The sequence below is a fragment of the Bombina bombina genome, chromosome 3, assembly GCF_027579735.1.
Source record: "Bombina bombina isolate aBomBom1 chromosome 3, aBomBom1.pri, whole genome shotgun sequence".
Classification (NCBI taxonomy): domain Eukaryota; kingdom Metazoa; phylum Chordata; class Amphibia; order Anura; family Bombinatoridae; genus Bombina; species Bombina bombina.
In genome coordinates this window covers 339,530,450-339,554,964 of record NC_069501.1, presented here as the reverse complement: position 1 = coordinate 339,554,964, position 24,515 = coordinate 339,530,450, and the positions used below count along the sequence as shown (strand labels likewise).

Genomic DNA, 24,515 nt, shown 5'->3' with positions numbered 1-24,515 from the left:
AGCGCTATAGTGAGGTCAAATAATGACGCTTTTATGGTGGTGGTTAATTTCCCTATATCTCTCAAAACTCGTAATCTAGCTGAATGTTTGCCATCTTAACTGGCACAGGAAGAATCAGAAGGACCTTCCTATCTTCGTAAACCCTGTCTAATTTAGGGATCTTAGGCTCCTCAGGGAGTGTAGCCTCTGGAACCTCTAGAGTAGACAGGGCCTCCTTTAATAAAAAATGCAGATGCTCAATTTTAAATCTAAATGAGGATTCCTCCACTGAAGGAGGTTTAGTAACTGAAGTCTCCGACTCAGAAATTTCACCCTCTGAAGCTACAGAGGTTAACTCATCCTCGGATAGCTGAGATATAGTAGCTAAATCCGACAAATATTTAGATGACTCTAGGTCAGGAGAACTATGTTTAACCTTTCTCTTGCGTTTGTTAGAGTGAGGTAAGGCACTCAGGGCCGCAGACACCACCGATTGTATCTGCGCGGTAAATTCTGCTGGAAAAAGCCCCCTCCAGATGGAGGATTAGTTGAGCCACGGGGTACTGCATGTAGAGCGGGTAATGTAGAAAGGGTCAAAGAAAAAAAACCTATTAAGAGAATAGGGAAAAGTATGCTCTTTCTACACAAAGTATATATTTTTCCACTTAAAATTTAACCTTTACTAGTTGTAGTTAAAAAGGCAGCAGAAATAGAAGTTGTATCTAGTAGATAAGCCACTTTTTTTACACTAAATATGCTATATATCCCTTCCCACAATATGCCCCAAATTTTACAACACATGTTACAACAACAAATAAAAATATAAATTAGTAGATAGTCTGGAATTAACAGAATGCAGTTAAAATAAACACGAAGCCCCTAACGAAGTCGCGTTTCACTTATATGCTTACTCGGAGGTGAAACGCGACCGCTTTAGACTATCTACTAATTGATATTTTTATTTGTTGTTGTAACATTTGTTGTAACATTTGGGGCATATTGTGGGAATGATGGGGAAGGGATATAAGGCATATTTAGTGTAAAAAAAAGTGGCTTATCTACCCTAATATAGGGCAATACAGGACACAGTTCCTAAATAGAGGCCCTTATATTTACCTAATATCTTTGATTTTTCCCCTCCCCCACATATGTGATAGACAACCTAAAATCAGCAACATTGAAGCACCTTATACAAGTCACAGTTACAGAGTTGTGTTTTTAACTATTTTCTGGCACACTAGATACAACTTCTATTTCTGCTGCCTTTTTAGCTACAACTAGTAAAAGTTAAATTTTAAGTGGAAAAATATATACTTTATGTGTAGAAAGAGCATACTTTTCCCTGTTCCATTAATAGGGTTTTTTTTCTTTGATTTAAATGTTGTAATATGCTCTAAGCACACTCCCAGACAGTTACCTCTTTCTATAATACAGACAACAAGGTCAGCTGGGAGAAAATAGAATTTTTGCCTTTTCCAGCAAATCTGGGATCACTTCCCTTTGTTTTGTTATAAATGTAGAAAGGGTAGTAATTCCTCAGGACCCAGATTCCTGAGAAGTAGATGGCTCAGAAGGGCTAATAGCACTATGAGTATTAGCAGGCTTGTCTCCCATCTTAGACTTTAGAACAGTGTTTAGGCAAATGGAACAAAATTGAGCAGGGGGGCAAACCACAGCCTCCACACAATATAAACAGGAATTATTAATCAGTACAGAAGAAGCGGAACCTTCTAATGTAGTATCAGAATCCTCCATAGCTTCGTATACCCACAGAAGGACAATCTTAAAGAAAACGCTTTTATTTAAAAAAAACAGCACCTTAATACTCCCAATGGCTGGGGCACTTACCACCTCCTAGACCCAGACAGCTAAAAGGGATAACACTCTCCTCAGGAGTGATGTCTGCAGCAGGATCTTAGGAAATGAAAGAGACTGCACCCAGTCAAGTGGTACGTAAGACTGGACCTCCCCTGCTATGAAAAAGGGCACCAAGCTATTATGAGCTGCGCAACACTTCAAAAATGAAAGTGAAACCTGTTGGTTCCAAACCAAAAAGACACACAGTCTATGAGCCTAAAAACTCTCACATTAAGAAGATATTAATCACCCAAACTTTTCAATCATCTCCCTGAAGGAGATATTAACCCTTGATCCTATCAAGGTATAAAGGAGCCTCACTGTGACCCTGTATAGCGTTCTAAATTGTATATATAAAAAATGGTCTTACCCTCCAGGATCTATGCTGTGGAACAGGCACAGCCTCTCAAGTGTGACAGTCTTGCAGCAGCACTTCTGACATGGACTTGAGTGTGTAGCAGCAAGCAGTGAAACTTGTCAACACTGGAGGTGTAGGAGCTGTTAGCAACAGTCTGGATGGGTTTGCAGAAAAACTTTTCCTGCATCTCCAGACTCTAACTTTCATCAATACTCTCACTGAGAGGTTGACATGATTACTTAAAACTCCAGTTCTTTCACGGAGGAATACCCATTACAGGACTATCCAAATCTGACACTTCTCTGCCACCTCCTATAGTGACAAAAGGCAAAGAATGACTGGGGGATAGGGGAAGTGGGAGGGATATTTAAGCCTTTGGCTGGGGTGTTTCTGCCTCCTCCTGGTGGCCAGGTTTTGTATTTCCCAATAGTAAGGAATGAAGTTGTGGACTCTCCCTGCCTTATGGAATGAAATTAATTTTTATATTAACACAATGACCGAGCTTGAGAAATGATCTTACTTATCAGGTGAACTACTAATCACAGGCTTTATAGATTTAATTAGGCAGACATATATTCACAATGAGAAACATGATATTGATGTAGTGCTTCCCATTGCATCAGTGTCCTCATCTAGAACAGGAACAGCACAATGAGAAAACCTGGAGACTTGATAATATACTTACCCTTTACAGTACTGCAGACACTTACAAGTAAGGGTCAAATATTGTTAAAACATGGAACTTGTTGATTCTACCTGTAGAATAAAGTGTCTTACCACAAACAGATTCTCTGGGTGCTCCATGAGAGAATGCATATCAAATTCCTGGCTAATACATAATCCATAGGAATCCCTTTAAAATTATAGTCCATAAATTAGGCTTTGGATTAAATATGCAATTTTGCAAGCGATTTGTGATAATTTAACATTTTATACATACACACACTCATATATACTGTATGTATATATATATATATATATATATATATATATATATATATATATATATATATATATATATATATATACACACACACGACAAACACAGTATATTTATATTTCTTTTTTTTCTCAAAGTATCTTACCTATACTCCAATCTACTTCTTCAAGAGCATCACCATAAAGGCCATGCTGGCTCTGTCCTCGAAATGTATGTGAAGCATATAGAGCTGTATGTACTTGAATATAGGATACAAACAGAAGGAAAGGTGTCTCCTTGTTTCTAGAAGAGAAAAATAGTATGTTTATGTTTATAATTATTTATTGTATATTTTCGAGTAAATAAAATAACAAACATATAAATGCAGAAATAAAACATTACTATATATATATATATATATATATATATATATATATATATATATATATATATATATATATATATATATATATATATATATATACATACATATACACACACACTAGAAGAAAGATTTTTCAAACAGTGCTCCCAGGAGGGATAATCCACATACACATAGAGGGAAAGACAGAATAAACGTTTCCAGTGTTAAAACCTTATATGTTTAAAGAATTAAACAGCGATAATAACCGTTCACCTGTAGTAACTACAAATATAAGTGGTAAATGATCCGTTTCGTGTGGTGTAAATCCAGCGTTAAACCTCCAGTCTCAGTGAAAATGTCTTTGGTTTTAAAAGACCAACTGTCTTTGTTCCTGGAGATATTACTTTCAGGAGTGTAGTGAAATAACGGAGCAATAATACAAATGTTCTGATGTGCTACAGGTAGTATTTACATATTGCACTATTACTTTATCAGAACTATGTGAATTACCCCCAAAAGAGTTAAACATATAGCTGATGTAAGCTCTGGATCACCAATGCACTGCTGATCCCAGGTTAAACATGAATGGTGTGGTGATTGCCAGCTACACACATCTGCTATCCCTGATTGGTTCAGTTCTGGATCAGTAGTACATTATCAGTCCCGAGACTTCAACTATGCGTCTAATCCCTCTGAATGGTTAAATACATAGTTGTAGACTAGCAAAAGTACAAAAATAAAATTCTCTAACACATTATATAGCTTTAAATAGCTTTAGTTAAATTGAGGCAACAATAAAAGGCCATAGAGAGACTGGTATGGTCAAATGATTAAAACTCTACTGGGGCAAAAGGGGGGGGGGGACTCACTGACAACCAAAGGGACTGTCCCCAGGAGTTTTCTAAAAAAAAAGTGCTGTGCTTGCGAGTTGCGCAATGACTCACAAAGAAAGTAATGGAGCTTGCTGGAAATGGAAACTTTGCTAGGGAGAGTGAAGTTAGCAGGGGCACACAATAGAATTGAAAGCCTGCAGCCAATACCAATCAGATTACTCTGTTTTTAGTGTGCAGTATATTACAATCACTCTATATTCATATGCATGTGTTTTTTATGAGGTAATACATGTTATGCATATTTTGACAGTGTCTCACCAACTTTCAGTTTGTATAAAAAAACAGTGAGAACTGCAGGAGTGGAGAATGTTTAGAGAATACAAGATGTGAAATTTCAGCTATGCCCATGAAACGGCAAAGCCCCTGATCAGCCCACTAGCAGAGGTGGAGGATTGCATAAAAAGTGTTGTTTTATTATGATTTCTACTGTGTGCCTTAAATAGATGTTTGCAGAACAATTAAGAATACATTTTATTACTGCATATTTGTTTTTCAATCTGTCTTTTATTTCTTTTATACGATTTTTAAACTATAGCTTTTTTGTAAGACCTATTGTATAATGTATGTATCACCTTCACAAACTTAAAAGTAGGGGATACCCCTTTGAAAGCCACACTGTTCTGAAGGTAAAAATTGTCTTTAGAGATTATGGGAGAGGCTTTACAGCATTGCTGAGATTTCTTATGCAATCTTACAAGCCCAATTAGCTTTAGATAATCGGGCCCTTGTCTCTTATGACAAAGGTAATTTTTAGTGTCCAGCTGGTGCTCCCTTGATGTTATGGAGTATGTAACTTTTTATGTCAACTGCATGTCCAAACATTACACTATAAATTAATGTTGCCAAACAAACTTCAAAGAGCAATCCCACCACAACTCTTCTATGCCAGCTACATGCCCAGAATGACATAACAGTATGTTCTCGGCAAGCTCTGTATGACAACTGTATGATCAAACTAACCATAAGTCACTGGCTTGCCTAAACATTCCCTTTACAGTACTAGACCTATTTAAAATCAAGATGCATGTGAAATATGAGCTCTATTCAAAAGCAGTCGAAAAAAGCATAAATAACATGAATATGTTGTCACAAACTGAACACTTTGCCAGAAACATAGAATGCTGCAGTAAAGAAAACAGGCGTGTATTTTAATGACAGGCATATTGTATGAAATTGCTATTCAAAACAGTAGTAACCAAATGTATACATTTTATATATTACTAGTCCTAAAGCCCATGTACACGGGCCATTTTTTGCAGTACAGCTGTTGCTCTCTCTCTGTCCCCCCCTCTCTCTTACTCGCTCTCTCTCTCCCCCTCTCTCTATTTTGCCCTCTCTCTCCCCCCCCTCTTTTGCGCTCTCTCTCCCCCTCCCTCTCTTTTGCGCCCTCTCTCTCCCCCTCTCTTTTGCGCGCTCTCTCACCCTCTCTTTTGTGCTCTCTCTCACCCTCTCCTTTTCTCCCTCTCTTTTGTGCTCTCCCTCTCTCTTTTTGCTGTATCTCCCCCCCTCTCTTTTGCGCTCTCTCCACCTCTCTTTTTGTTGTCTCTCTCCCCCTCTCTTTTGCTCTCTCTCCCCCCTCTTTATTGCTCTCTCTATCCCCCCTCTTTTGCTCTCTCCCCTTTCTTTTGCTGTCTCTTTCCCCCTCTCTTTTGCATGCTCTCCCCCTCTCTTTTGCTCTCTCTCCCCCTCTCTTTTGCTCTCTCTCCCCCTCTCTTTTGCTCTCTCTCCCCCTCTCTTTTGCTCTTTCTCTCCTCTCTTTTGCCCTCTCTCACCCCTCCTTTCCGCACCCTCTCTTTTGCACGCTCTCTCCCCTCTTTTGCGCTCTCCCCCTCTCTTTTGCTCTCTCAATCCCCCCTCTTCTGCTCTCTCTATCCCCCCTCTTTTGCTCTCTCCCCTTTCTTTTGCTCTCTTTCCCTCTTCTCGTTTGCTGTCTCTTTCCCCCTCTCCCCCTCTCTTTTGCTCTCTCTCTTTTGCTCTCTCTCCCCCTCTCTTTTGCTCTCTCTCCCCCTCTCTTTTGTTCTCTCTCCCCCTCTCTTTTGCTCTTTCTCCCCTCTCTTCCCCCTCTTTTCCGCACCCTCTCTTTTGCACGCTCTCTCCCCTCTTTTGCGCTCTCCCCCTCTCTTTTGCTCTCTCTCCCCTCTCTTTTGCTCTCTCTCTCCCTTTTCTCCCTCTCTCTTTTGCCGTCTCTCTCCCTCTCTTTTTGCTCTCTCTCTCCTCTCTTTTCCTCTCCCCTCTCTTTTGTTCCCTCTCCCCGTCTCTTTTGCTCTCTCCCCCCTCTCTTTTCCTCCCTCTCTTTTGCGCTCTCTTCCCCTCACTTTTGCGCTCTCCCCCTTCTCATTTTCTCTCCCCCCTCTCTTTTTATCTCTCTATTTCTCCCCCTCTCTTTTGCTGTCTCTCTCCCCCTCTCTTTTGCTGTCTCTCTCCCTTACTTTTGCTCTCTCCCCACTCTTTTGTTCTCTCTTCCCCCCTTCTCTTGTCCTCCCTCTCTTTTGTGCTCTCTCTTCCCCCTCTCTTTTGCTCACTGTCTCTCCCCCTCTCTTTTGCTGTCTCTCTCCCCCTCTCTTTTGCTCTCTCTATCCCCCCTCTTTTGCTCTCTCCCCCTCTATTTTGCTCTCTCTCTCCCCGTCTCTTTTGCTCTCTCTCTCCCCCCTCTCTTGTCCTCCTCCTTTTGCGCTCTCTCTTCCCCTCTCTTTTGCGCTCTCCCCCTCTCTTTTGCTCTCTCTCTCCCCCCTCACTTTTGCTCTTGCTCTTTTCCCTCTCTTTTGCTCTCTCTCCCTTCTCTTTTGCTCTTTCTATCCTTTCTCCCCCCTCTCTTTTGCTCTCTCTATCTCCCCTCTTTTGCTCTCTCTCCTTTCTTTTGCTCTCCCTCCCCCTCTCTTTTGCTGTCTCTCTCCCTCTCTTTTGCTCTCTCTATCCCCCCTCTTTTGCTCTCTCTATCCCCCCTCTTTTGCTCTCTATATTCCCCTCTTGTGCTCTCTCTCTCTTTCTATCCCCCTCTATTTTGCTCTCTCCCCCTCTCATATGCTCTCTCTCTCTTCCCCTCTCTTTTGCTCTCTCTTCCCCCCCTCTCTTTTGCTCTCTCTCTCTCCCCCCTCTCTTTTGTGCTCTCCCCTCTCTTTTTCGCTCTCTCTCTCCTTTCCCCCTCTCTTTTGCTCTATCTCCCCTCTTTTACTCTCTCTCCTTTCTTTTGCTTTCCCTCCCCTCTCTTTTGCTCTCTCTCCCCCCTCTCTTTGCTCTTTCTCCCCCTTCTATTTTATTCTCTCTCCCCCCTCTTTTGCTCTCTCTCTCTCCCCTCTCTTTTGCTCTCTCTCTCCCCTCTCTTTTGCTCTCTCTCTCTTTCCCCTCTCTTTGGCTCTCTCTCTCTCTCCCCCTCTCTTGCTCTCTCTCTCCCCCCTCTCTTTTGCGCTCTCCCCCTCTATTTTGCGGTCTCTCTCCCCCCTCTTTTGCTCTCTCTATCCCCCCTCTTTTGCTCTCTCCCCCTCTATTTTGCTCTCTCTCCCCCCTCTCTTTTGCTGTCTCTCTCCCCCCTCTCTTCCCCTCTCTTTTGCGCTCTCCCCCTCTCTTTTACTCTCTCTCTCCCCCTCTCTTTCCCCTTCTCTTTTGCTCTCGCTCTCCTCCCTCTCTTTTGCTCTCTCTCCCCTCTCTTTTGCTCTCTCTCCTTTCTCCCCCTCTCTTTTGCTCTCTCTATCTCCCCTCTTTTGCTCTCTCTCCTTTCTTTTGCTCTCCCTCCCCCTCTCTTTTGCTCTCTCTCCCCCCTCTCTTGTCCACCCTCTTTTGTGCTCTCCCCCTCTCTTTTGCTCTCTCTCTCCCCCCTCTCTTTCCCCCTCTCTTTTGCTCTCACTCTCCTCCCTCTCTTTTGCTCTCTCTCCCCTCTCTTTTGCTCTTTCTCTCCTTTCTCCCCCCTCTCTTTTGCTCTCTCTGTCTCCCCTCTTTTGCTCTCTCTCCTTTCTTTTGCTCTCCCTCCCCCTCTCTTTTGCTCTCTCTATCCCCCCTCTTTTGCTCTCTCTATCCCCCCTCTTTTGCTCTCTATATTCCCCTCGTGCTCTCTCTCTTTCTATCCCCCTCTCTTTTGCTCTCTCTCCCTCTCTTTTGCTCTCTCCCCCTCTCATATGATCTCTCTCTCTTCCCCTCTCTTTTGCTCTCTCTTTCCCCCCTCTCTTTTGCTCTCTCTCTCCCCCTCTCTTTTGCGCTCTCTCTCCCCCTCTCTTTTGCGCTCTCCCCTCTCTTTTGCGCTCTCTCTCTCCTTTCCCCCTCTCTTTTGCTCTATCCCCCCTCTTTTACTCTCTTTCTCCTTTCTTTTGATCTCCCTCCCCTCTATTTTGCTGTCTCTCTCCCTCTCTTTTGCTCTCTCTCCCCCCTCTCTTTGCTTTTTCTCCCCCCTCTATTTTATTCTCTCTCCCCCCTCTTTTGCTCTCTCTCTCCCCTCTCTTTTGCTCTCTCTCTCTTTCCCCTCTCTTTTGCTCTCTATCTCTCCTTCTCTCTCCCTCTCTTGCTCTCTCTCTCTCTCCCACCTCTCTTTTGCGCACTCTCTCGGTTTGTCTCTCCCCTCTTTTGCACTCTCCCCCTCTCTTTTGATGTCTCTCTCCCCCCTCTTTTGCTCTCTCCCCCTCTATTTTGCTCTCTCTCCCCCTCTATTTGCTCTCTCTCCCCCCTTTCTTTTGCTGTCTCTCTCCCCGTCTCTTTTGCTCTCTCTCCGCCCTCTCTTCCCTTCTCTTTTGCGCTCTCCCCCTCTCTTTTGCTCTCGCTCTCCTCCCTCTCTTTTGCTCTCTCTCCCCTCTCTTTTGCTCTTTCTCTCCTTTCTCCCCCCTCTCTTTTGCTCTCTCTATCTCCCCTCTTTTGCTCTCTCTCCTTTCTTTTGCTCTTGCTCTCCTCCCTCTCTTTTGCTCTCGCTCTCCTCCCTCTCTTTGCTCTCTCTCCCCTCTCTTTTGCTCTTTCTCTCCTTTCTCCCCCCTCTCTTTTTCTCTCTCTATCTCCCCTCTTTTGCTCTCTCTCTTTTCTTTTGCTCTCCCTCCCCCTCTCTTTTGCTGTCTCTCTCCCTCTATTTTGCTCTCTCTATCCCCCCTCTTTTTCTCTCTCTATCCCCCTCTTTTGCTCTCTATATTCCCCTCTTGTGCTCTCTCTCTTTCTATCCCCCTCTCTTTTGCTCTCTCTGCCTCTCTTTTGCTCTCTCCCCCCTCTCATATGCTCTCTCTCTCTTCCCCTCTATTTTGCTCTATCTCTCCCCTCTCTTTTGCTCTCTCTCCCCTCTCTTCCTTCCTCTCTTTTGCGCTCTTTCTCTCCCCTCTCTTTTTCGCTCCCTCTCCCCCTCTCTTTCTCTCCTTTCTCCCTCTCTTTTGCTCTCTCTATGTCCCCTCTTTTACTCTCTCTCATTTCTTTTGCTCTCCCTCCCCTCTATTTTCTGTCTCTCTCCCTCTCTTTTGCTCTCTCTCCTCCCTCTCTTTGCTCTTTCTCCCCCCCTCTATTTTATTCTCTCTCCCCCTCTTTTGCTCTCTCTCTCTCCCCTCTCTAGCTTTCTCTCTCTCCCCTCCTCTTGCTCTCTCTCCCCCTCTCTTGCTCTCTCTCTCTCCCCCCTCTCTTTTGTGCTCTCTCTCGGTTTGTCTCTCCTCCCTCTTTTTTGCTGTCTCTCTCCCTCTTTTGCTCTCCTTCTAACCCCCCTTTTTTGAGCTCTCTCACGCGCGGCCCAGTCCACGTCACATCCAGCCCTGTCCGCATCACACCCGGCCCCACCCAGCCCGTCCGTGTCAATCTCGGCCCTGCCCATGCCATGCTCCCCTCACACCAAGTTGGCACTCGGCAGATGCCAGGTCAGTCTGGCACGCAGTCTCTACTGTGCATGACAGCTTCGGGCAAACACACTTGGCCTTTTATATTATAGGATTTGCATGAAGGCAATAACAAATGCTCTGAATTTTACTTCAGTGTCCCTTTATATTATTATTTTAAATCATTATATGGGACTAGCATACCTATTAACATAACACAACTAAAATATGATTTTTTTATAATGTTTTACAGAGTAAAATACAAAAACTACCAAAATTATGAAAACATTTTTTTAATTGTTTTCTTTACACAATGTTAGGCACTTACAGACAAGGTCTGATTAGCTGTTATCACAAAAATAGCAGTAGTATAAAAAGCTTTAAACTGCGTCATTGCTATTCCTGGAATTATCACCTCATTTTTTATTAAGAAAGATAAAGAAAATGTGCTAAAAAGGGAAAGAGTTACTACTTGAAAAAAGGAAAGCATCCAAATAAAGATATTGTGTTTTGATTAGTTTTAATTTTTATATATATATATATATATATATATATATATATATATATATATATATATATATATATATATATATATATACCAGAATAATAAAAGAAAAAATGAGAGGTTTTGATAAGAAACATTGACAGTGTATATTAACTGCTTTGTATTCTAAACTATTTATTCACACAAAGAATCCTTGATTTTAATAATGAGAAGTTAAAAATGCAGAACTCTATATTTTGGCTTATATCCCTAGATAATATTTATCAAGTGTCTATTTTTCTTTCATAAGGCTGTGAGAGTCAATGAGCCTTGGAATTCAACTCCTTGCCACCAGGAGGAGGCAAAGATACCAAAACCTCACAACCGTTTAATCCCTTTCACCTCTCTAATATCCCAGTCTATTATTTGCCTCTACAGGAGTAGGTTAAGATTTGAGGTGCTGAAGGTTCTTTTTGGAATGGGGATTTCTGATACCATAGTTCCCCTCTAAATGTGAAACCTTGGAGAGGGGCATAGGAGCGTACTGGACTGTTTAATGTAATTCTACTGCGGGAGTCATGATCAGAAGCCTGCCACAGGTGTTGATGGGACTGATCCTTCAGCCTTGTCCTTGTTTTTACTAAGTGCCATCTTAAAAGCAATGCTTAGAAATACAGCATAGAAAAGATGAAAACTTTAACTCATTTTGATTTCCTTTTCTGATGGCTTCAGATAGCAGCCATAGCTTCTAAGGCTGAATTGAGTGCAGCATCTGAGCAGGTTCCTGGTGCTCACTCGTAAACATAACTATAAAGAAGCTATTATCCAGAATACAATGCAGGGAAAATTGTAGAAAAAAAGGCAACAATCATAGCTTGGCAAGCTGTGTACTTACAATTAAAAAACTCACGGTACACCATAGCTTGACACAGAGGAGTGTAGGTACACACAACGCCGGTGCCTACATCATCTGACACATTTCATGCCATTCTGGTGCTTTCTCAAAGATAGCCTGGGGTAGGTAAATAGTCTGGCTTTTACTCTTTCTTGCATACGCCCATCCACATATACTCACCAATCGGCTAATTGAAAGGTTGACACACCTATCCCCAGGTTATGTAGCGTAGTTTACTACTAATAATAATACTTAAAAACAAAAGCAAACTTTACTCAAATATTTACACATGATCTACAAAAAAAAAACATATACAGTACGTGTATATCATTAGGTATTGAAACATTCATACAGCAGAAGTATAGTATCAAATAGTTCAACATTTTCAAAAGAATGTTTCTACTTATACTTAGTATCAATCTCACAATGAGAACCATTACGCCTCAAATCCCACAATTAGACACATAGGGATCCGATCAAAAAGATATAATTGGAGGCAGGCTAATATTGTCGACCGACACACACAGATACAAGTAGAAATTCCCATTGCGCAAACAACATATCCCTTTTAGATGTGCAAAATGAAACAGAAAAAAATTTATGAAAGAAACAAAAAGCAAAAACCAGATAGGGGTTACAATAGATACGCTAATGAAGTTAAGGACAGAAGTTGGGTCATTGAATAGGAAAAAACTTCTGAATAGAAGCAATAAAAAGAAATCCAAAAATGCTTATAACGTCACAAATAAGACCCGACCAGCATATTTTGTTACGGCCTATAGTAAACAATTTCAGCAGATTATTTCAACAATCAAAAATAATATAGACATACTAAAACTAGATCCCCAACATAGTAAAGTTCTAGAAAAACGACATATTTTGTCAGATCATATTAACATACTTAGTCCAAGCAATCTACAATTGGCATCTATAATCTACTCAAAATTGCCAGGCACCATACTGACATAATCGAGAGGAGGCAAAATAAAGTATCATATAAATACTGGTTTACATAAAAGCTTGTATCAAATTTCATTAGTCACATCTAAGTATATATTATCTCAAAACAATGATCTATGATGCATCTCAATATACCGAGTGTATCCCCTATGTTGGGGATCTAGTTTTAGTATGTCTATATTATTTTTGATTGTTGAAATAATCTGCTGAAATTTTTTACTATAGGCCGTAACAAAATATGCTGGTCGGGTCTTATTTGTGACGTTATAAGCATTTTTGGATTTCTTTTTCTTGCTTCTATTCAGAAGTTTTTTCCTATTCAATGAACCAACTTCTGACCTTTTTTTTTTTTTCTGTTTCATTTTGCACATCTAAAAGGGATATGTTGTTTGCGCAATGGGAATTTCTACTTGTATCTGTGTTTGTTGGTCGACAATATTTGCCTGCCTCTAATTATATCTTTTTGATCGGATCCCTATGTGTCTAATTGTGGGATTTGAGGCATAATGGTTCTCATTGTGAAATTGATACTAAGTATAAGTAGAAACTTTATTTTGAAAATGTTGTACCATTTGATACTATACTTCTGCTGTATGAATGTTTCAATACATAATGATATATATGTTTTTATTGTAGATCATGTGTAAATATTTAAGTAAAGTTCGCTTTTCTTAAGTATTCTAATTAGTGGTGAACTACGCTACATAACCTTGGAATAGGTTTGTCAACCTTTCTATTAGCCGATTAGCCAGTACACGTGGATGGGCATATGCAAGAAAGAGTAAAAGCCAGACCATTTACCTACCCCAGGCTATCTTTGAGAAAGTGCCAGAACGGCATGAAACGCGTCAGATGACGTAGGCATCAGCGTTGTGTGTACCTACACTCCTCTATATCAAGCTATGGTGTACCGTAAGTTTTTAAATTGAACTAAAGAAATGTGAAGTTTTATAAGTACACAGCTTGCCAAGCTATGATTGTTGCCTTATTTTCTACGATTTTCCCTGCATTGTATTCTGGATAATACCTTCTTTAAACTTAAAAATACAGTCTGTCTTTTTTTTTTCTCTCCATACCTTCAATATGTATATATTCTGCGCTCTATATTACATATTCTCGTGTGTCCATCTCCCGGCCCTGCTCTCTAGTGAATTATTGTTTTTCCTGACTATAGCAATTTGGACCAATAGAAATGCGTGTCAGTTGACAGGCTGTTTTGAATTGGATGCGTTCTCATCAATCCCCCATAAGAAGCGTCACAATGCACATGCATGAAAAGTAAACACATGTAGACTAAGACCAGTGCTAGGTTCACAATGACAGAGTAAACACTGAATCGTAGCTTTTGTTATAATTCAGTGTTTACTTGGATTACAAGCAATGCAATGAACATTTATTAATTATTATCATTTATGTGATATCTCACAAAACATATATATTGTTATAATATATAAAAATATAATTTTTTCGTTATTTGTGTGACAATTATTCTGAATGGCGATATATTTCATTTTCATATAAATATACTTAAAATGCTTGCTATATTCAGAGGGGTTGAGAGCTCGCTCTAGCATTGCGGTCATATGATTAAAACAAGTAAACAGTGAATCTCATGATTCACTTAACTTGTGCTGCATATCTGTCAAATTTTAATATGCGCATCCAACTAGGAAGACTGGAGTGCGCATCAAGGTAAAATAGACCTGTCAGTCATAATACTTCAATGCACGTTGAATCCAGGAAAAACTGAAAGGGCGGAGTGAAGAACCGTGATTGACATGTAGAAAAATTACTGATATTTCAAAAGGAAAATAAAACACACACAAAAAAATGCGAATATAATCCTAATAATTATTATGTATTAATGGAATTGAATACATAGAAATAGATTGATTACTGCTAGAGAAACTCCCTGGCATCATGTGAAATCTGTGTTACTGAACTCTCTTGCATGACAACACACCACCTGCAAGCCTGATGAACCTGCATGCTTTCTAAATGTGTGCACATGCCTATTAGCTACTCCTTTCACTTGCCTAAAGTAAGAACATAGCCTCCAATCTGCTTAGCCTGCAGCCATCAGATATACACTATTCTGTCGAGTGCAGTCAGGAAATATATACATCAGCCATACTCAAAAGTCTTGTAGAAAAATATGAAATTATGTTGTATAACTATATTTTGTGCTCTGTTTTATAACTGTCCCCACCCAATCTATGTGCTGCTTTCTATTCATCTCACTAGTGAGTTTTATCTATGGTGAGTTGATAGCCTTAATTTAACGGGACATTATACACTCATTTTTTCTTTGCATAAATGTTTTGTAGATGATCTATTTATATAGCCCATGAAGGTTTTTTTTTTTATTAAATGTATAGTTTTGCTTATTTTTAAATAACATTGCTCTGATTTTCAGTCGCCTAACCAAGCCCCAAAGTTTTAGGAGAATACCGTCAGATCCTACTCCAGCTTGCTCCTGTTTGTGTAAATGGTCTTTTCATATGCAAAAGAAGGGTAAGGGGGAAGGGTCTTATTGCCTACTTGCAGTGGGCTTTCCAGCTACCTTTTCAACAGAGCTAAACTGAGAGCTTTTAAGTAAGTTTTTAAACAGTTTTATACTGGATTTTTATATTAGTATCTGTGCATCTTATTCTTTATAGTAGTGTCCATTACATGCAGTAATATAAAAATTGGTGTATACTGTCCCTTTAAATTAAAATACAGAAATGTCTATATCTTGGCTTATTTCTCTATTGATACTGTCAGGGTGCCAGGAATCAGACTGAGATGAGAAGTGCAAAAATAATCACACCTTTATTAATAGCAAAAAATAATAAAAAGTCCACAAGTCAAATAACAAGCCAGGAGTCAAAACCAGAGCTGGTAGTCAGACGAGCCGAGTCAGGAGCCAAAGCGAATAGTCAGACGAGCCAGAATCAGGAACAAGGAAACAGCAGAGTCAGGAACAAGCCAGGGATCAGGAACCAGAAAGGACGTAAGGCAGCCAGGTAATACACAGAAACAGAGGCTCTTTAAATAATAAGTGATGACATCACAATTCTGAGACTGCATCCTGTCTCACATGGATGATGCACACCAGTCTTGCCATAAAAGGAAGTGCAGGAAATGAGCAGCATCCCCCACAATGCACCATAGTTAGGAAGAGAGGCGAGTAAAATGGCTGCCAGCAGCACATGGCAAACACAACAGGAAGAAAACCCTGACAGATACTTACCAAGATCTCTTCACTTGTTATCTATCCTGTTCTGGATATTTACTGAGAATGAAGGGGGTTGGTAATCAGAAGCTGCCTTTAAGGTGGTAAAAGGGAAGTGGTCAGTCTTTTCCTGACTGACATTTTGTTATACTTAAAGGGACATAATACTCATATGCTAAATCACTTGAAACTGATGCAGTATAACTGTAAAAAGCTGACAGGAAAATATTACCTGAGCATCTCTATGTAAAAAAGAAAGATTTTTTACCTCACAATCTCCTGAGCTCAGCAGAATAAGTTCTGTGTAAAAAGTTATACTCAGCTGCTCCCATCTGCAGGTAAAAAAAAATGAAGAAATGAACAGCAGCCAATCAGCATCAGCAGTGCTGAGGTCATGAACTCTTTTACTGTGCTCTCATGAGATTTGACTTAACTCATTGTAAACTTCCCTAATCTGAATAGAGAAATAATATGAGAGTGCACATGGCTCATCATTTCAGCTGTCCCAGGACAGACATACTAATATGTTGCTTAGAAATCCTTTACAATGGGATGTGGCTACTGAGGAACTTTTGAGGTAACTTATCTTTCTTTTTTACATAGAGATGTTCAGGTGATATTTTCTAGTCAGCTTTTTACAGCTATGCTGCATCACTTTCAAGTGTTTAAACATTTGGGTATTATGGCCCTTTAAATAAAATCCAAAATTAGAATACTAACTCCATGAAGACTTCTGCCCGTCTGGAGGACCACTTTGCCCGGCTTGGATGAAGACTTCTCCCGGCTTCGTTGAGGACTACGGCCCGACTTGGATGAAGACTTCTCCTGGTAAGTCGATCTTCAGGGGGTTAGTGTTAGTTTTTTTTAAGGGTGTATTGGGTGGGTTTTATTTTTAGGTTAGGGACTTTGGGCTTGCAAAAGAGCTAACTGCCCTTTTAAGGGCAATGCCCATCCAAAGGCCCTTTTCAGGGCAATGGGGAGCTTAGGTTTTTTTAGTTAGTATTTTATTTGGGGGGTTGGTTGTGTGGGTGGTGGGTTTTACTGTTGGGGGGGTTGTTTGTATTTTTTTTTCAGGTAAAAGAGCTGATTACTTTGGGGCAATGCCCGGCAAAAGGCCCTTTTAAGGGCTATTGGTAGTTTAGTTTAGGCTAGGGTTTTTTTTTTTATTTGGGGGGGGCTTTTTTATTTTGATAGGGCTATTAGATTAGGTGTAATTAGTTTAAATATCTTGTAATTTGTTTATTGTTTTCTGTAATTTAGTGGGGGTTTTGTTTGTACTTTAGCTAATTGTATTTAATTGATTTAATTCTTGTTAATTTATTTAATTTATTTAGTTATAGTGTAGTGTTAGGTGTTAGTATAACTTAGGTTAGGTTTTATTTTACAGGCACTTTTGTATTTATTTTAGCTAGGTAGTTATTAAATAGTTAATGACTATTGTACCTAGTTAAAATAAATACAAACTTGCCTGTAAAATAATAATAAATCCTAAGCTAGATACAATATGACTATTATATTGTAGCTAGCTTAGGGTTTATTTTAGAGGTAAGTATTTAGTTTTAAATAGGAATAATTTAGTTAATGATAGTAATTTTTATTTAGACTTATTTAAATTATATTTAAGTTAGGGGGTGTTAGGGTTAGACTTAGATTTAGGGGTTAATACATTTAGTATAGTGGCGGCGATGTTGGGGGCGGCAGATTAGGGGTTAATAAATGTAGGTAGGTGGCGTCGATGTTTCGGACGGCAGATTAGGGGTTAATAAATATAATGTAGGTGGCAGCGGTGTCCGGAGCAGGAGATTATGGGTTAAAATATTGGTTTTATTATAGTGTTTGTGATACGGGAGGGCCTCGGTTTAGGGGTTAATAGGTAGTTTATGGGTGTTAGTGTACTTTTTAGCACTATAGTTATGAGTTTTATGCTACAGCGTTGTACCATAAAACTCTTAACTACTGACTTTTAAATGCTTTAGGACTCTTGACGGGGTAGGGTGTACCGCTCACTTTTTGGCCAGACTTGTAATACCAGCGCTATGGAAGTCCCATAGAAAAAAGACTTTACAAAGTTTACATAAGTCGTTTTGCGGTAAGGACAAAGAAGTGTGCAGTGACCCTAAACCTTCAAGACTCGTAATACCAGCGGGCATAAAAAAGCAGCGTTAGGACCTCTTAAAGCTGCTTTTTCAGCCTAACCCACAACTCGTAATCTAGCCATTTGTGTTTGAATTTTGTGGTACCTTTTAATATATTATTAGCTCAGATATTAGTCTCAATTACTTTTAACCCTTTCAGTTCTTAATCATTAATTTGGGGGAATTTGCATGATTTAATCTCATAGAACTATCAGACACTTGCAGTTTAGTTTTTAACTATTCGCAAATTAAGTTTGTATATTTTAATTAGTATTACTTACTACCTAGCCTGAATTATTTAAGTTAATACTGATACCCAGCAAGCTATTTTAATAAATGGTCTAACTTGGAATTGTTTTTCTGCTTAGACTATGGGCATAAACTCAATTTAAACATTCCATTTAAACCTGTGAAATTTATGCAACTCTGTTGACAAACCAAAAGCTGTTTGTTTAAATCGGGTGGATTCTCACTTATATTTATTTTGTTTTTGGGGATAGCACATATTTTATGGTCAGTTAATGGTGGCTGGCTCACTGAATGATCTGAGAAACATTTAAAAATAGTTTGCAGTTTATACAAAGCTGTAACCATAAATGGAAAAAAAATTATATTAAAATATTTCCCAAAAATAATATTAAAAACAATTTAAAAAATGATATACGTATATATAAATATATATCTAAATATTTTTTTTTAATATATTTTGACTGTGAAGGTAAATATTTTCTATAAAGATGGCTTTGTCATACTAGTGCAAAATAAATATATTTTATAAAAAATAAAAAAACAACATGAATTGCTATATATGTTTAGAAAAGGTTAATATCTACCATGTCCCTTTCCTCAATTGAGTCTATGAAAAGTATGATCTTCAAAAATTGCTGCCTGAAAAGGTTACTAACTCATTTAGATTCAGAAAAATAACACTGTGTGCTAAATCATAGCAATGTACTCTTTTAAAATAACATTCATTTATATACCTAATATTAAAACATGTCATTAATTTAATTCTACTTTCTATTAAAATGTGATGGTTAGTAACTTTTTCCATAACCAATGAGTTTTAATAGCCTCTTATGACTAAATGGAACCCATTAACTTTGGGGGGAAAAACACCCATTTTAAATTAACAAGAGAAGACTACATGTTTAGATAATTTTAAAGGTTAAGCATGTTATTTCTTGACCTTTACTGAAATCTAAAGTGCATGTTAAAGTAGACGATTTTCTTAGAAGTTCTAAGCAAAAAAAATGTGTTAAGATTCAAAGAACATTAATTACTTTGTATTCACATTTGATATTACTGTAAAAAAATTTCCTAGTGAGTAAATTAATGGCTGTAACATGCTTGGGTAATTACAAGCAGTATAACCCAAAACTAACCAGTCAATCATAGTATGGTTTATACACTCAGATTTCAAGCATACAAAAAGTATATTTTCCTTTTTTTCTTTCTTTCTTCTTCTTTTTTTTTTTTTTAAATATGTATCACAGAGAGTGAACAGCAAAAAAAAAATGCATATTGATTTTGTTTCTCTGTGCGACGGCAAAAAAAAGAACACTTAATCTATTTACAATTAACGGGCAGAGAAAATTGCTCACTTAATTCCAGCGTCCATTGAGCTGTGTGAATCTTCATCAGAGTTCTAAAGATTGATGCCCCTGTACATTGCTTTGCTTATTTGTTTTGATAACTTAAATGATAATGAAAAACTAAACTGTTTGCTCTAGAAAGCAAATTGAATTGATAAAACAAAGAGGTGACCTACTTCAAAAATCAGAATAAAGTATAGATACCATTAACAGCATCATGTTACACATATTGATTGTGTTTGCATTCAGATTATAATATAATGTAATCAATATGCATTTTTTATATATAGGGCTAGAAGCGCTTATCTCAACCTGAATTATGATTAGCTAAAAAAGAGGATCAATATATTTGCAATAATAATGCACACTTAGGAACTTAAACAATAGGTCAATGTTCTTACTGATGCAATGTCTGTTATGTCCGTAAGTTTATAATATGTCAAGTGTAACAAGTGTCCTCCAGCGTTACACACTGTCGTTCAGTCTCCTTTCAAACTGCTGCTCACAGAAGGTTGGCTGTTTGTCCTGCAGCCGAAAAGAATGATTCAGAGTAGGGAAGATCTAGAGCGCAAAAAGAAAAGGGAACTGCAATAGTGTGAGATCCAACAACACCATTTATTGACACGTAAATCAAAACTACTCACAAGATTCCAAAAATATCGAGCACATAAAATCAAAGATAGAGGAGTATTCCGGTGTTTTAGCTCGCGGCTGTTTCCTTTGCCAGACTCGGCGTGTGACGTCACCACCCGATCTTACCGCGAGATCTCCCGGTAAGATCGGGTGGTGACGTCACACGCCGAGTCTGGCAAAGGAAACAGCCGCGAGCTAAAACACCGGAATACTCCTCTATCTTTGATTTTATGTGCTCGATATTTTTGGAATCTTGTGAGTAGTTTTGATTGCAGTTCCCTTTTCTTTTTGCGCTCTAGATCTTCCCTACTCTGAAATATGCATTTTTTATTTAGCTCTCACCGATATAACACACTGGAAGTATCAAGATTAAAGACAATCATATCTCGCTGGCTACAATTTAAAGGGCCATGAAACCCACATTTTTCTTTCATGATTCAGAAAGAGAATGCAATTTTAAACATCTTTCTAATTTACTTATATTATCTAATTTGTTTTATTCTCTTGATATTCTTTGCTGAGAAGCATATCTAGATATGCTCAGTAGCTGCTGATTGGTTGCTGCACATAGAAGCCTCGTATGATTGGCTCACCATGTGCATTGCTTTTTCTTCAACTAAGGATATCTAAAAATTAAGCAAAATAAATAATAGAAGTAAATTGTAATGTTGTCTAAATTTGTATTCTCTATCTGAATCATGAAAGAAAGATTTTGGGTTTAGTGGACCTTTAAGGAACAGTAAAGTCAAAATTAAACTTAAATGGATTTGGATAGGTCATGAACATTTAAACAATTTACTTATATTATCAATTTTGCTTTGTTCTCTTGGCATCCTTTCTTAAAGAGTAATCTTAGGTGAGTTTGGGAGAGTGCACGTGTATTTAGCCATCTGCAGCAGTGCTTGCAAAATTGTTTATAGCAATGTTATATATAGTTATAAACACTGCAACCATAGACTGCTTAAAGGCATAATTCAGATAGAATATGCAATTTTAAACAACTGTACAATTTACTTATATTTACACTTTTTGAGTCACCAGCTCCTACTGATCATGTGCAAGAAGTCACAAAATATAGTTATATGCATTTGTGATTGGCTGATGGCTGTCACATGATACAGGATGAGTGGAAAAAGACGTAACTTTGTAATTTGTCAAAAAAAAATCTACTACTCACTTGAAGTTCAGACTAAGTGCTATTGCATTGTTTTGTTAGCATGCATTTGTTGGTGATACAAATCTACTGTATTTACTGGTCTTTTAAGACACATGCTCCCTTCTGATCTCCTGTCAGCCTAGCTAGATTTAATCTTCAACAAAAAATACCAAGAGCACAAAGCAAATTTGATAATGTAAGTCAATTTGAAATATTTTTAAAATTGCATGCTCTATCTGATGCACAAAAGATTAATTTTGACTTTACTGTCCCTTTAATAAAATAGCTGATTTAAAGGCAAACCATTCATTAAACCTTGTGCGAAGAGAGAACCAGGCCATATGTCTCAGGGGCATTACATAAATACATTAAAATTAACAGTTACACTAATAGAAAAATTATTAAAATAAATATATAAAAAAGTTAAGATTCAAAAAGATATATGTATATGACAAGGTATTTGAATGGAAAGGGCTGTAATGGATATATACATACATATACTGTACATGTCTAAATGGGTGTATGCATGTGTATTTATGCCTATATTTGTATATATGTATGTATATACATATATAAACATATAGATACACACATTTATATACATATATACATATGAAAATATACTTTGGAGCCCTTTCCACTCCACTGTAAACTAGAAAAATATTTTTTAATAAATTTTAATATTTAATAATTTGTTTTACTGTGTATTTTTTGTAAATATTTTACATTCCAATGTTCTTCATATAGGGGGAAATGTTCTATGCATTTTAAAATAGCTATTCCTATATATAAGTATATATATATATTTAAAATAAAGAGAGGTTTGCGGAATGGCGCAAAATCACCAAATCACAAACACACACAAATCACAAAGATTATAGTGTGTCAATAATTAGGTGATGATATATCACAGGTGGTATCAGAGTTGAAGCAATTACTGTAGGTTATAAAACTATTAGAACCCTCCAATACTAAGAACAGTATTAGTCAAATACATGCACATACACATCAATATTATACAAATAGCTTAATACATAAAATATACGTTGATAAAATTAGAATAATAAGATTTGTGTGAAACCCCCGCAGATATAGGTTAATATAAATAGGAAAGTCCACAGTCAATTTATAAAGTGAGGAATATAGGAGGCAAGAATCCTGGTCCCTTTTGGTATCTACTTACACTCTTCTACCTTAATCAATATGAGGTAAGGGCCGCAAAGTGTATGAGTAGTCTGCTCTCAGACAACAGGTGTATCTTGTCTCCTTGTGATCTCATCAAATGATTCTGAGCATTAAAATATGCTTAGATTTGAAGAGATTGCCTGAATTATCCTGTCAGAATGGCAGTATATCATCAGGAACCACCTCTTTCCCCAGGTTCCTTTATGCAGTCAGAATCTCTTTAGGACTCTATAGGACTATATTTGAATAAAAGACTGAGTGTATGCGTTAATAAAAATAAATAATATATATATATATATATATATATATATATATATATAATATGTGGTACAAAACCCCTATCGCCACACACTTACTTCTAAAAACCTTAATCAATATGAGGTAAGTAGCCGCTGTATAAAAGTAAGCCCAACTTGCTGATGTCTCCAGGCTGTATGGTGGTAGAGAGCCAGAAAGGATATTCAGCAGTGCAGATCCTGAAGTATGGTAGTTAGACTTCCTCTGTATATATCCTTACTTCGTCTCAATCTGTGAGGGCAAATATATGTGGAAGAAAAAGATTACCCAAAACAGTGAAGTACGTTTTATTACAAACAGCTAAAACACACAGGTAAATAAATTCCACTCACAAATTAGACCTTAATCAAATGAGGTAAGGAAAACGCATAAAATAGAGACAATGTCCCACAGAATAAAATCAGCACAGAGGAGGATACCAGTACAGGAATTGAAGTCACTCGATATACATCAGTACAACGTCCCTAACTACCACACTTCAGGATCTGCACTGCTGAATATCCTTTCTTGCTCTCTACCACCATACAGTCTGGAGACATCAGCAAGTTGGGCTTAGTTTTATATGGCGGCTACTTAACTCTTATTGATTGAGGTTTTTAGAAGTAAGTGTGTGGTGATAGGGGTTTGTACCCCATATTTTATATATTTATATAATCATACCATCTACATCTGTTAATGACTCGACTTCTGAAGAAAGGTGCTTACACAGTCTTTTGTTCATATCTTTTAACCTGATGAAGATTTTTGGGGATCCTTCATATATATTTTTTCTCTGCTGCCTCCTTTTGGATTTATCAAATCCTGTGGATTCATGGACTTTTTATTAATTACTATATATTTCTATTTTTAATATTATTTTTATAATCTGACCACATTTAGTACTTTGTACACATTTAATATTTTGTACTTTGTTGTCATTATTTGTATTTTATCTGTGGAGTTTCTTATATTCATATCAGTATTACTACAGAACTTACAGAAGTTTGGTTCATGTATGTTATATAATATATAAACACATATGCTGTACAAAGCGTTATATAATATACATACCATTTGGGTGTTGTGTGATAGCGTGGAAAAACCATTCTCCTTTGAATATTATATATATATATATATATATATATATATATACACACATACACACATACATACTGTATATACATATACACACACATAAATATATATAAGAAGTTTTACTCCTGCCGGTTTAGCGCACTAGCGATAAATGTTAGTTTTTTAAAATTTGCATTTTCCATTGAAGTCTATGGGGAGAAAAAGTTAGCGTGGTCACAGTATTAAAAATGCTGAAGATAGCATGTGTTGGCTTTTGCTTGCATGCAAACATTTCACTTTAAATTTGTAATACGAGAGCTAACCCGCATGCATTAAAACATTATTTCTGGCGTTTTTTTGTACATGTGCAAGAGCGCTAAATGGTGCACCACTTATAATCTGACCCTCTATGTCTGTAATCTATTTTCATTCTCCACCTGAAATTGGTTGTAAACAGTTAGAGAGCAAACAATTCAAAATAAATGTGGAAAGAGTAACTAAATAAAGCTGAGTGAGTAGTATAATTATTGCATTATTGTCATTTATTTGTAATGAGACAACAGATTCTGCAGAGGTATACAGGGAAATAAAACCTAAAATAGCTTCTAAATAGTATCAGTATTGCTTAACCACTTCACGCCGTTAGGACGTTCCATGCCATTCTAAAACCGATGGGCTTAAACGCCTTCTGGACGGCATGGAACTTCCTAACTTTTGTGGTGTCCTGTTCCATTCTAAAACTAAACAGCAGTTGATCTGACTGGGGGATGTGC

General features: G+C 37.9%; 1 protein-coding gene across 2 annotated transcripts in view; it reads right to left on the bottom strand.

Annotated features, from left to right (window-relative positions):
* The window catches only part of STS (steroid sulfatase), a 785,042-nt gene that overhangs the window by 393,550 nt on the left and 366,977 nt on the right, over positions 1 to 24,515 (bottom strand). For both annotated transcript variants that reach the window (XM_053706447.1, XM_053706448.1), the window contains one exon: positions 3,280 to 3,416. In XM_053706447.1, coding sequence (XP_053562422.1) covers positions 3,280 to 3,416 — 137 coding nt within the window. The remainder of the gene's footprint in view (positions 1 to 3,279; positions 3,417 to 24,515) is intronic.